Source organism: Formica exsecta, unplaced genomic scaffold, assembly GCF_003651465.1.
Source record: "Formica exsecta isolate Colony F162 unplaced genomic scaffold, ASM365146v1 scaffold282, whole genome shotgun sequence".
Classification (NCBI taxonomy): domain Eukaryota; kingdom Metazoa; phylum Arthropoda; class Insecta; order Hymenoptera; family Formicidae; genus Formica; species Formica exsecta.
In genome coordinates this window covers 698,191-713,628 of record NW_021850084.1, presented here as the reverse complement: position 1 = coordinate 713,628, position 15,438 = coordinate 698,191, and the positions used below count along the sequence as shown (strand labels likewise).

Here is a 15,438-nt window from a genome sequence, read left to right as displayed (position 1 = left end):
TATATTAGTAATATTTATTTTTTAATAATACACACACACACACACGCATTTTCCTTTTTTAGCCTAGTTTTTAAAATAATTTTTTTCAAGTAGGTACAAAAACGAGCGCGTGCTCGGGTAGCACGTGCTCATGAGCATTGTGATGCGCATGCGTGCGTCCTCGAGATGTCGCGTTTCAAATCTTGCGTCTCGCAGATAGAAATGCGCATTCTTCGCTCAAATGTCGCGCGGTGTTTTTTCGTAAGAAACGACGGAATAAATTGTAAATCATTTTACATTGTTCGACGAAATTATTCCTGTTATTATTTAACGAACCATTTTTACTTTTATAATATCACCAATCATGACGGTAATAATTTGAATATTAGTGCTTCACTCAACTTTATATTAATGTTCGCAAAATTTGCGAATAATTACGCGTAAATAAGTTCTTGAATTGTGACATGTGTGACAAAAATCAATAGGGAGTTTATTAATATCCAGAACGCAGATTCTCGGTCCCGAAGTAAAAAATAACATTGAATATTGTACTCTCTCGTTGTCGATCTTGCCTGAAAAAGTGGACTTTTTACAACGACGTGCCTGTGAATAGATCTACGTGAAAAATTGAGAATTGACCGAAAATCGGGAGCATTAACCTATTGGAAAATGAACGGTGTGCCACGGACTCATGTTGAAGCCTTCGACGTCAAGGTAAGCCGTATTTTACTTTACTCTTAACATCTCTTGTGAAATCTACAAAATCTCACACTCTACGCGAATCCCAATGATCTTTTAAAACCAAATAGCCAAGTGTTCAACATACATTTGATCTCCGTCCTATGTAATCTACAAGTTTATTTTTTAATGAAATCATTTCAGAATATTTTATTTTTATAATTTGTATAATGAATCTTTTACTATGAGAGTAAATCAAACAGTAAATAATATTGCATTAAAAAATTCTTACTACCAGATTGTATGCTTTAGCATATTACCTTTATTGATCGAGACGCGCTTTTTGTTTGCATGCAATTGTATATTTAGTTATCTACGTTCGCGCGTTTATTTCAATATTGCTCTTTAAATTATTTAAATTATATCATTTTGGAATAAAATATATCATTTTGGAAATTGTAATTTAATGAATCTAATGCATTTTCGAAATAGAGAAATTACTGAATACAAATAAGCAGTTTATCAGAATATTAAAGAAAGAAACTTTGTACAGAAAGAAAGAGAGATATATAGGTAATTTAAATATATATTCTTTGAGGTACGAAATCATTTGCATTTTTGCATTTGAAATATCGAAATATGAATTAATATAAAATATATAATATAAGCCTTATTAATTTATGCCGAAAATTCACGATAGACTCGAGCAAAATAAAATAGATAAAATGCAAGTCCGTATTAAAGCACCTAGAACTATCGGTAGCATATATTTAATCGAACAGTTCTGAGTGTATGTTTTCATGGCGTTATGTTATTCACTGAAGGTCTCGGGTCTCATGGATCGAATCGATGTGATTTGAGTTTGTACAAGGTACATTGTGTCATACGTATGTAATACGGTCACGATGACCATGGCTTGCGTAACCTGGTACCTGCAATGTCCTTGAACTTTGATTGTTTTATGCTATTCAGTTATAAAATTAATATGATTGTCAATGGTGTCGTTAAATATCGAATGTTCCATCACATTCTTTTCACATGTATTTTTTTTTTTTATAGCTAAGTTATCGCTGTCTTTCTAATAACTGCGTGTTATTGCAACATAAATGCAAATTTTTCTATTTTTTATATATCTTATATAAGCAAGTAATTTTCAGAGATTTTGTGCTCATATCGAGACAGAGACAAAAAATAATATATTTTGCAAAAAGATTACTTTTGGAAACAATTTTTTTTTATTAGCAATAAATTATAATTATTGTAATTGTGTTTAAATTCTTAATAACACTTATCGTGTAAATATATCTGGTAAATTTTATATAAACTTTATATGTACATTATTATTTTTAAATCTATAGCTAGACTTATATATACAACCAACCTGTTTTCTATTTTTTTTTTATTTGAAACTAGATATATTATATTATTTGACAAATGACTTTTTGTCTAGACTACATCTGGATATTTTTTAACATTGTATCTTAACAATATGCTATTTCTTACATGCATGCATTTTTTATATTTTTTCTGTTATTTCACGTAAATAGGCATAAATTATAGAAAATTTTGTTCGCACAATTATACTCTATTTATATCTTAGGCTTACGTGAACAGCATAATTATGCAAGAATTTCTGTTTTCGGTTGACTCATTCAGCAAAATGGCACAACGCTCTTTTCCACCGGGATATCGATCGCGCTTAGATTATATCCGCGACCTCGCGTGCCATGTATAACTTCGTATAATACGGCAAACGGAACCTCATTTTCATCGGGGACGATGTCTTTACGAGGTTTTGAATCGCTTGTGTTTGCTAAAATATCATTATCATATCGTTACCGTCGAGTATCTTTATCCTCATTACATATGCACGCATCTATTTGTGCGTCGCGATTAAGAAACCGCATTCACAAACTTTCCTTTAGTCGATGTTATAGAAACACGAAAATAATGTTTAGCCATGAAAGTGGAAAAATAATAATATTTATGATTCTTAATTGCATTTCACTTATTTATTTTTACAAATTGCGTGAATATTTTTGATACAAATTCAATTTTACACATATGTTTATTTCCACAACTAATATATTTTCATATTATAATTGAAGAGATAATTTAAGAGATAGAGTTCTATCTGTTTGTTTATGCACGAGCTAAACTTTATTATATTTTCTGTAAATAAGATGAGATAAGCGCATTTTTAAATATTTGATGATTAAAAAAAGAGAAGAAAAGTACATTATAACAACATAACTAAAGATAAAGAATGAGATTACTTTCCATCGCGTTGTACTTCAATATAATTCTTGAAAATATATCTATTGCTCGCAAAAGTATCACATAACTTCAGCCTTGCGTAAACGAGTCCGGGTCCAAGATGAATTTCTATTAATCTCGATCCAATGCGTGATATCCAGTCGCAGGCGGGAAAGGAAAAATTAAGACAGGTGGAACGAATAGAGCGCACGCCGGTTTCTCGCCACAAAATCGAGCCGAGTTCACCCACTTTCCTTCGTCTCTCCCTCAAGGTGGTCAGCGGTAAAGAGCATTACCATTCGGTAAATTGATCACGAATGCGTGCGTGTAGGTCAAACATAATGTGTAATTAAGTGTAATCTTAAAGCGCGTCGAAACCGATGCACTGATGTAACGCGATATAGCGAGGTAGGAGTAAAGGTTCATTCAGAATTGCCACGTAGTTGACTTTTCCTGGATCCTGACATGATCCATTTTTTTGTTGAATTAAAAATGATAATCGAATGACAGTTAATAATAAAAGTATCTGACATATTTTTGCAAGAAGAATTTTGAAGAAAAAGCTTTTTTATGGTATAAAAATATAATAATTTATGTGATTTTAGTATAAATATAATTTAAAATGTTTGCTTCTTCAAAAATAAATATTTGGAATGTTTAATAAAAATGGAATACTTCATATAAAATATTATGTTATATAATATTTACTATGAGAGACCAATGTGCATGAAAAAGAAAAGAAATTTAATCCCTTCATTTACGAAAATTATCAACAAGCGTAAAATTACGATCAATATAAAATAAACACAATAACAAAAATGATGATACTTTGCTCTTTAATTCGTACGGATACACGCACATACACGCACGCATACATAAAATTTGTGGAGCTTGTATAATATAAAACACATGAATATATATCATGTGCCAACTTTGAACCAATGTTAATAATATATCACACAAGCTCTCTATATCAAGTATTACATTTTCTCCTGTATCAGTCGTGCGGCATTGAATGTGCATTTATGATACGTTATAAAATTATAGATTCAAAATAAATCTCGATTACCAGATACATAGTTTTAACGATAATATTAATCAGCGCATAAAACGCATATCGAATAGCGGAGCACTTTTAATCGAATTAAACCGATCGTATGATTTATTGTATATAATATATATATACAGCAAAAGGCAATTGTCGTGAAGTAATAACTTTTGAGCATCGACATTGAGTTGGTTAAAATTTATACACGCAATATTTTTCGCGCAAATTCCTATTTGTTTTAGACAAAAAAATATATTATACAATTAAGTTTTAATATTTCACGTGAACGTACTCGTCACTCACCAATCTCAACCGGATGGCAACACAAAATGTATTCTCACGAGGAGGGATTATGCTAATTTTCTCGAAACATGTATAATTATCTTTTTTGAGTTTTTACTATTTCTTCTCACGTTAAATTACCGTGACCGATTGATTATTTTATCATAATAATTAATCTAGAAATCTGTTTTAGTGTGTTTTGTGTGTGGAAATAAATAATATATACATATTTATCACATGATTCAAACAACGAGGACTTTGATTAATCAAAAATGATATTCTTTGATAAAAATATCAGAATTTTTATGCATAATAAAAAATAACGTGTCCATAGATTATTTTTTATTGTATACATTAAAATTTTATGTCTAAAACATCATACATGTTCTTCAAACGATCGCAGAACGTGCGTTTCGCTCTTCGAATTTTGTCCCTGATATACGAGCGGGGCTAAACAAGACAGGTTTATTGTCCTCGGCATTTTTTGGCCTTCTTTAGAGAGACGGCGACGGCCGCATGAGCGACATCGTCGGGCCAACCCAGTTCCACGTGTCGATCCTATATGCCTACTCTACCCCTATAAGGGGGTATCCAGTTTCCCAGTTATGGGATTGTGCTAATTGGAAAGGGACTTTTTTTTTCCTTCGAGTACGAGAGAGCACGTCGATTCGTGCAGTTCATTAGCATTCCTCACACGACTTTTCGACGCCTCGTTGCATTCGATCCAGATGTTTCTGTGCTATCAGCGATGCGAATAATTCGGTAAATACTGTCGTAATCAATTCTACACTCATAAATTGATTATATGTGTATCGGATATTATTTTTCTTTCTACAGAAGAGAAAAACGTAATGAAAAATATACAAAAAGTAATTTCGAATTTAATTAGGCTCTTATTTTTTTCTAGCTTCTACATATAATTCCAAACATTTTTTAAATAAATTTTTATAAATTTCATTTTTGTTAAAATTTTGCTACGTATCGTTGTCGATATTTTCATAAGGTATTTCTTAGCACATCAAGGTCATCGATCATAATTAATTGGTAACAAATACGCGGTAGTTTCAACGGATTCGTGTTTCGTAATCGTCCTCCATCGTTCCTCCCTCGAAATTTCATGATGTTAAATTAGTTTTAATTAACTTTGTATCGCATACAAATTTTCTCCTCGACAATTTTCTTAGGCTGATGCCATAATTATGAATATGTATTTGTATGTGATTGTTTTCAGTGTTAGAAAACGTCAATACTTGACTCAATACTTTGAAACGTAGACACATCATGTACGATGTTCACATCATTAAACTATAATTTGATATATAATTGATAGTTTTGGAAATATAATCGCGTGCAGTATTTTTTTTCCAATTTTTAATCCTCATCAATTTCTGCGCTTAGGTAAAGATATCCATCTAACTATAATAATAATAAATTATCGATATTTTGTAGCGTATTGTTCATAGAGATATCTCTCTCTTTCTCTCTATACTGTGTTAAAAATATTTTTAAAAGAATTAAAAAAAAATATGTATCTTCAACTTGAAATTAATTAATAAAATAATTATATTTTGTTTTTTAAATGTCCATTTTCATAACGAGTAACGTCGTAATCTTACGTTATTAAAACTCGATTAACTAATTCGATCTGCGTGAAAGGTCGTTCGTCTTTATCTCGGAGCCGAGTGAAAGCAACAGAGAACTCATTCGCGTATGGGCCCTTTTTTAACAGCGTTGGCGATTTTTTCACTTTCGTATTACCATGTTGGACTTTCACGAGCGGCGACGCGTGCGTCGAAAAATGAGCGCGCCGCAATCGTCGATCATCCGGATCGTAAAATCCGTCGCTGCTTTCGAACGACAGAACGACAGTTGACGAATGACGTGATTCAGGATCGTATTAATCGATATAATGTAAGATCATCAAGTCGGTTTGTGTGCAATTGAAGAAATATATGCGTGTTTTTATCTGCACTTCTTTAATTTTTTGAAATATAACTTAATATTTATTAACTTATATTTAATGTATATATTTTAATTAAAGTTAATATTTATTAACTTATATTTAATGTATATATTTTTCAACTATATTATTCAAACACAGATGTTAAATGCAAAAAATGGTTCAATAACATCGCATCATTTTCTACTCTCATGTGTTAATTTATATAAAAGCCGATCGGCCATCGAGCCTGCATTTCGCGATGCATCATGAAAAGAAATCGAGTGCACTCGGTCGCGAATGATGACGTATCGTGAATCGCGAGACAAACTTGGGCGGTGATATGACCTCATAATAATCGTAAGGGGGAGAAAGTGGGATAATTAGTACGTCACGCTGCGCGTTTTTGCATTCTTTTAAATTCGAGCGCTATATAAAATACTCATTTTCATGTTAAGTATTATAGTATGAGATTATAAGTACTTTACACACACACACACACACACACACACACACACACACACACACACACACACACACACACACACACACACACACACACACACACACACACACACACACACACACACACACACACACACACACACACACACACACACACACACACACACACACACACACACACACACACACACACACACACACACACACACACACACACACACACACACACACACACACACACACACACACACACACACACACACACACACACACACACACACACACACACACACACACACACACACACACACACACACACACACACACACACACACACACACACACACACACACACACACACACACACACACACACACACACACACACACACACACACACACACACACACACACACACACACACACACACACACACACACACACACACACACACACACACACACACACACACACACACACACACACACACACACACACACACACACACACACACACACACACACACACACACACACACACACACACACACACATATTACACATTATATTACGGTAGCCCGGAATTTCATATGTAAAAAGTTGTGAATAAGTGGTTATTCGCTTTTTTTCATTCTAAGAGAAATGTACAAGAATCGATAATTACTTTCTTACGTAAGAAAGAATCAACTGGGAAACCAGTTTTTCATAAATAGCGGCTGGACGGTTAGACGTCACTTATCAATAGCATGCGTGCGTTTGCGGTTTCGCGGCAGTGCCGTTTCCTTTTTTTTTATATCATTTATTGTTATGCATCATTTATCACATGAATGTCGAAGATAATCATACACCTTAAACGGTATGAAATATTTTTTTACAACATGACTATATTATCTACGTATATTGCAGCATTGTAGGCAAATAGGAAAAATTGCGCTGTCTTTCTAAACGATTTCGAAATTATCGATAACGATATACAATATCAAATTTTATACTGGCGTTGCGATAATAAATTAACGTTTTTCCACAAAGCGTTTGTACAACGCGATTCTCGCGCGATGCGTCATTTCGTGGAGTTATTTTCTCATTCGAAGATAGATCACGATCGGCGCCTAAAGCGAATTCGCGCGGTACGTAACGCTATAAACAGGAAACAGGGAGTGACAGTTCCACCTAACGAGATTTATCCTTGCGCGAAGGCCACGCCTGATTTTGTATAGAATTCCGAATTTTTTAAATCCATTCAAATCGCTTTTATATATCGCACATATCAAACGCGCGTTGACTTTTTCAAATCTTTCGTACTCTTAATACGCGAAGTTATATTTTGCAAGAATGATGGTAGAGACCTGTTATCGCGCAAAACGCGGTCAGTCGTGATCGTGTGACTGCCGGCAATTTGTAATCCTTTGGGACTTGTGCGAAACTCCCGAGGGATGCCTACCTAATGCCAAGATGATACCGTAATTAAGGTAATCTCGTGGTTCAATCTTGATTACGAATTATAAATAAGACAAATAAGACAAATATAGCAAAGAAATGATGCATCGAAATTGGAAAACCTCATGTTTTTAATGTATTTTAATATTCTACTAAAAATTAAAAAATTATAGTTTGCACGTACTAATTATAAGTAGTCAAACTCATGTTTTTACTTGTACATTCACAAAGATTCATTTGTACATACAATATATGTTATTTAGAGAGATGTTTCCTAAATACGAAAATATCTGGAGCTGTTTATTTTGGTGACGTAATTCCAATGTCGAAAACCATTTTGCTAAAATCGATAACGCACATCAGTTTATAACTTTCTCTAATTAATATTCATGATATCTTTAAAACTTAACATACCCAAATGCAGCATCTTCATTGTGCACCTTCATTATATATTATACTTTGTTAATTAAATTATGTGAAATGTTTCATGAAAATTCAGACAGTTTCGGCTTTCTCATATCGTTCGCAGAAATAAATTGATCAGTTTTTTTTTTTTATATCCAGCAGCTTAATAATAATCCTCCTATTTATACATAGACCTTCGATTAATCGAGATGCAATCGCATAATGACGGGCAGCAGAAAACAACTTGTAATTTACATGGACAGTGCAAACATAGCAAAGTGCGCAAATGATATTAGTCATGCTCCAAGATTAAACAGCAATGACGTAATTATTCTGATTATTCTGATTATTACGATAAATTTAATTTTTTCCGTGGAGTTTTGCGTCTTCGTTAATTTTATATTCTTGCTACGAGAAATCAAGTTCGAATGTATATATCATATATATAATGTATAAATGCTAATTTGTTGCTTTAAACCAGAAATTTAATTCTTACGTAGGTAATCTTGAGTTATATATAAATTTTAATCAATGCTATTATATATATAAAAAAATGCTATTACATATATAAAAAATGCTATTATATATATATATATATAAAAATGCTATTACATATATAAAAAAAAGTTATTAATCATAATTATTAGTTATAAATATTTTATTAAATATTTTGTTTTCTTAAAAATAAAATATAGAATATTTTATATGGATTACCTATATACAATAATGTAAAGTGAATTATTGTGACCGTGAGAATAAGCGAGCAATTAATTTTAATAACAAATAATGAATAAACATAATTATGTATTTCTTATCCCATGGTTATCGCCATCGCACTTCCCTGAATCTCCAACTCCTCTCTTGTTTAATCTTTGCTACTTCTTCATGGCACTCATTCGTAAAAACTCGATTAATTATGATCGCGAATAGAATACGATACTCTCGCGCGACACTTTAAATATGTAGCACTCCCAACATTAATCGCACACAATGCGCTCTTTATTTTACGATCGAGGAACGCGAAACTCACGATATGAAGCTACGATCCACGATGGTACTGGAAAATCGCGTGGCCGAGTTCACACAACGCTATTTCTGTTGCTAACGAATGGTATACACGCGAATTTTAAAACAATTTTATTATCTCTCATTTTAACATAAAGAATAGATTACATTAAGATAAATTTAATTAATTTAAAAAAAAAAAATAATTTTATTTTAAAACAAATGTAGAATACTGCAGATTGCAGAATAAATATCTAAAAGTACGCTGTTAAAAATAAATATCTAAGAATAGACCGTTTGTTAACTTTATCGATCTGTGGATTTGATTTTAATCAAATAAATTACATAAATATTTTAACCAATTACAAGCATCGAATTTATAGCACACGATTGATAAATATTAAAATATAATATCAGTAACGATTACACATGTTCATTTATTACATTGCAATAATGTTTGAATTAATTCACACTTTATTAATGAATGAGCGATGTTTTGTTAATGACTAAAAGATTCGAAAATGATATTGATAATTTTGCTCTGATACTACATAATATTATGAGAATTTATGGCTAATTAAAACGCGACAACCATACAAATTAACTAATTACGCGAGTTAATAATCACTAATTGTGATAATTATAGAAAATGATCGCAATTCGAAAGATAATACGACAAATATACGAGATACCGCTATTATCGATTTTTGCCGCGGGGTTTTTAACAATAACATAAATACTACCAAAGTTGACTAGCAATGTATAGCGTGTTATTGTTATCTTACGGCAGTGTTGTTGTCACGCGGTGGTGTTGTTGTCATTCGATCCGAATGACAAATCATGGTAGAGGGGATATATACATGTCTCACATAAACGCGGTTTTCTATTGTTGTGATATCCTCTCTATCACGGCTGCGTGTTACGCGTCCTGAATCTGGCATCATTTCGGACGGCGAGACTCGAGCGAATAGCATTACAAGATGTTTCATGTATCGTCGCACGATCTCCCGTAATAAAATCGTGCAAAATATGTTGGAAGATATTAAATGTGATCTCGATTATTGCAATTAACAATTGTTAAACGTGATTAATAAATTTTTGCTATTATCACATCTTAACTCGCATAGTATTGCGTAGTATCGTCATGATAAAATTGCCGACGTCATTTCCGAATTTCTTATTAATAAAATAAATGGATTTAAGCATTATTGCAACGCGTTAAATTAATAATTTTAATTGTTACTGATCTCGAATCTCGTAGCTTTGTGTAACCATGATTTTTACGTTTTCCGATCTTAATATAAAATAAAGCGCGTATTGTGCGATTACTGTACTAATTAAAGTATCACGCATTTGTCGTATTCTCATGATTAGTGCGTGCGCGATCGTAATTAACTGTGTCTCACAAATGAGTATCGTCGTGTGAGTGTCATGAAGGAGTAGCAAAAGATAGACAAGAGAAGAGGAAGGTTCGACAACGAAAAAGACATCAGACAACGGCGGAGTAACCATGGGTGAGCATTTTATAATTTTATTATTTTTATTTTTTGTTATTAAAATTAATTGCTTATTTATTTTAATAATAATAATGTATTATACTTTATATTATTGTGTAATATATGATACGTATAAAATATTCTAAATCTTCTTTTGTCTAATATTAATAAAGTCTATTAAATTTATATTAATCTAATATTAATAAATATCAAATCATTCTGTCTTTAATTTTATTTAATAATTTTATTTAATAATTGCATTTAGATATTAGACTTTGTTCGATCGGAGTTGTGCAAGAATCAGTAGTTTATCGCGAGTTATTAAATGCAAGAAAAGAGCAGGATTTCTCGGTGAAAAAAACATGAATCTTTCCGCACGGAAGACTGCGGTCATCTCGAAATTGTAACGACACTTGTAACGAATATCCGAATGAAGCAAATAACCGTGAATGTTCCTCAGACGCTAACCGTAAGCTAAAAGTGGTTTTGAAAACGTCGCGTATCTTCACGTGGGATTGTCACGAACGAGCGACGTCATATATCAGGCGTGTCAAATTGATTCTATCTCATAAATTATGATAGCAATTTAAGAATCTAATTTTAATTGAAAAGATAAATAAAACAAAATATTTTGTTTATAAAAAAATAATTTGGAAATCGTATTTCATATTTACTACGAATTCAAAAGTATGAAAAATAATTAAATTTAATAAAACATATACATAACAAAGAATTTCATTAATTTCAAGTGGATTGTACAAAAGTTCGGGATTTTGAAATGCAGTTCAATTATCGAAATATTAACACGTTGCAGCTAATAATATTTTTCCCAAAAATTTTTTCAACGAGAAATTGAGTCTAACTTAATCATAAATAATTTATGATAAAAATTAAATGTATTATTTCTCCGCGAGATATCTCATAAAATTAAAAGCAATAGTTTGATAATTGAATACGTTTGAACTTTCGGAATGGAGTGCAAACTATAAAAAGGTTTGCCATAATAGCCTGGACATAAGTATAATCAACCGCACCCTTCGGCTTTTATCTAGGCTGCACCCTTCGTGATCTATTCCCTTCCTCCCTATTAGTGCCCCTGAAAGCAGACATGGTCTTATGTAGAAATTGTTCCGATGAAGATCAGGTTTCTTTACTAAAGCCAGAGGTAGAAATTAGGAATAACCGTCAAAAGCATCTTTGAAAATCGCTTCAATAAATGAGACGACAAGGCATTCAATACACGAGACGAGAAATTATGTGTGATGAAATGGAAAATACTATTTATTAATTATGTCACACATGTGATATTTATCGAAGAGTGAATTAATATATGTATACATATTAAATCTTCGACAAATATCACAGAAAAACACAAAATTAATTAAGTTAATTAAGTTCATAAGGATTTCGTACAAGTCATGAATATTATAAACTATGATTTTTATATGAATCTACATTATTTAAAAAAAAAAATAGATTGAGAATTCAAAGCTAAGAATTAAAAACTAAGAATGAAAAATTTAAAGCTGAGGGTTAAGAGTTAATTTTAAGGGAAAAAATAAAGTTTCAAAGATTAAATATACGTATAAATTTCCATTTGAAATTACATTTTAAAATAATATAGATGAAAACATTAAAGTGTGTAAACGAATAGCACAACATGGTGTGATTCGCGTTTAGCGACAGATTTTGAAATTGAAAATCTTGGAGCACGCGTCCCACGAACAATTGCTATGGAGGAAGATCCTCTTTCTCATCAGCATTGCCAAGACAGCTTGATAAGTTTAACCTACGCGCACATTGTTTCAGTTGAACAGTGAGGCAAGAGAGGAATTTGTCTTCCTATCTGCTGCTATTCACGTGACGCTTCAAACAATATGTTTTATACTCGCGGCGTAATAAAGATCGACGGTTCGTGAATTTTTCAGCTATTGTGTTTCTTAATGAACAAATCACACGGCAAAATATACTCCGTGTTTCCTGACAAAATTTGCACATAAATCACATCATCTTCAATATAACATATATTTAATATCTGTGATTCAACTTTACAAGTCTTTTCTTGTAAAATAAAAAAAAATTTTTCTCGAGAATTTGCAGACTTTTCTGATTTTAGTTTTATGTCTTAACTTTTTGATGATAATATTTAGATGCTTTTATAACAAAAAAAAAAAAAATAATTGTTTAGAGTGTATATAAGAATGCCGGTAAAAATGATTTTAAAAGCGCTTTGCTAGTATAGAATATACAATATTTCGGGCACGACTTGATTATCTGTAACGATATATCTACATCTTACATAGCTAGCTTTTCTCTTAGCAATCAAAAGAATACGATACCGTCTCGCGTTTAAGTTAACTTAGCGCGCTTCGTGCATTACTCGCATATCGCGTTTAATTACAGCCGCGATGTTTGCCGGAAACTGCCGCTATAGTAACGACTGATTATCTATCTTCCTGTGTGTCGTTTTGGGACATGGGAGAATGAGCCACGCTTAAATTCGGCTTGACCAAGCAGTGTAAAATTCTCGTGAATTCATCACGGATATTTATATACACACTTTCTCATGTAACACAAAACAGTAATTTGAATTCGAGGCAGACAATGATCTCAGATTTATTTTATCAGGATCGTGATTAGAATTTTTAGAATTCAATGTATATAGTAACGTTATTAAATATAAAAAAAAGGATTGAATCATTGTTGGACTATATAAGTAGATGTTATATATAGTTAATTATATATATTGTTAGACTTTTAATTATAGAGTTAAAAATATTTTTGTAAATGCCGTTGTGAACTTTAAATTATTCGTATTTCCTGCTCCAGAAATTTTGCCTTTGCATTTAACGTATAAGCAAATAATTTGTGAGTTAATGTTAATTATTATATGTTGATTATCTTAATGGAGTTTAATGGATACTACAAACAATTGCACCAACATTAAATTAATTTTTTTCTCTCTAGAAATATAATTAACAATATATTAAATATTTTACACATAATTCTTTTTAAAGCGTTTAAATTAAGCGAGTAACGAAAATTGGCGAGAACAAGATAATTTAATATTCAATTATAATTATAACATGAAATACATGAAATAGAACAATGTATTGGAACAGAATTGCTGCACCATTTAATTTCGCAAATCATAAAGGAGCGCGTTATTGAATTATTTTATGACAAGCATGACCACGTCATTTTAGGTTGTGTTAGGGTCATATCGTTTAACATAATAAAGGTCAATTGCCCCGTGGGCAAGCACGTTAGCTGTTATTGCATAATTTACGAATTATGATTCCGTCTGTCGCGCGCTCTCTCCGCCCTTGAATATATTTTTCATCAAGTGTCGTTAGCTTAAAAGTTAATCCTCTCGCGCGTTGTTTCCGTCGCAATAAATCTACGAAGCTCGGCTAATTAATACGCAGAAAACTGCATTTGATACCTTATTTTAACACAACTTGCGCGATTCCTATGCCATTTTTTATAGCTACGACGGAAAATGTATGTCCCTCGAAAGATTATTACGATGGAATAAACTGTAAATGTAGAGAAGAGACGTAGTAAAATATTTAATAATCAGATATAAAAAATAAAAAATAAAATATTTATAATATTTTTAATGTAACAATATATTATATACAACGAGAAATAATATTTCGGAAGACTAATGTGCGTCTGAAGAAATTTTATGCAAGTTTTTAATTCAAGTCTATTTACGATATGCTGAAATTTTTTTCCAATATAATTTTATATTGGAAAAAATTAATTTTTATATTTGAAAGTTATTCTTACACGAATTGTTTTATATCCCGGAAAAGTGTTCATTATGTTAGTTCGGTATACCAAGCTTTAAAGAGAGATTGCGTATCTACAAATAAGCCAGTGGTGAACAGTAATGCGGCAATATGACATTAGAATTTCTACTAATTACTTGCACTATGTTTATTACGGGAAATTGTAATTTCACAAAGTTTGTGGAATTGTGCACGCGTAATAGTATCAATGGGAAATGAGAGACGATCCCCAGCATAACGTTAAACTCTACTAAACGAGACCGTCCTTCTAAAACTTTACATTGCGCGTAATTCCATGTAATCTGTCTAATATATCATCATGATAAACGCGAAATACTGATTAACCCCATGGCTTCATACATACACGCATACATATTTGAAAGTAAATGTAAATGACGTGTAAAAAGACAGATATATTAATTTGATTTTTATGCAAAGAAACGTAAATAAATTTTCACTGAAATACAGTGTAATTTGGTTACTCTGTCTATATCTTATTATTCTCTCTCTCTCTCTCTCTCTCTCTCTCTCTTTCTCTCTATTAATTATATATTTAATATATTATATATTTAATTTATTTATTATATAATTTATAATATTTTTTAATTAAACAATTTGTCCTATGTGAGTTCGTTTATATTTAATAATTCGAT

The 15,438-nt window shown here is 31.6% G+C and overlaps 1 protein-coding gene across 2 annotated transcripts in view; it reads left to right on the top strand.

The window, feature by feature from the left end:
• The window catches only part of LOC115237234 (four and a half LIM domains protein 2), a 113,716-nt gene that overhangs the window by 2,515 nt on the left and 95,763 nt on the right, over positions 1-15,438 (top strand). Inside the window, exon 2 of one of the 2 annotated variants that reach the window (XM_029810149.1) lies at positions 484-693. In XM_029810149.1, the coding sequence (XP_029666009.1) occupies positions 649-693 (45 nt within the window). In that variant the 5' untranslated portion in view covers positions 484-648. Of the gene's footprint in view, positions 1-483; positions 694-4,951; positions 5,006-15,438 lie in introns of those variants that run through there. The other variant, XM_029810151.1, reaches the window with a different exon arrangement.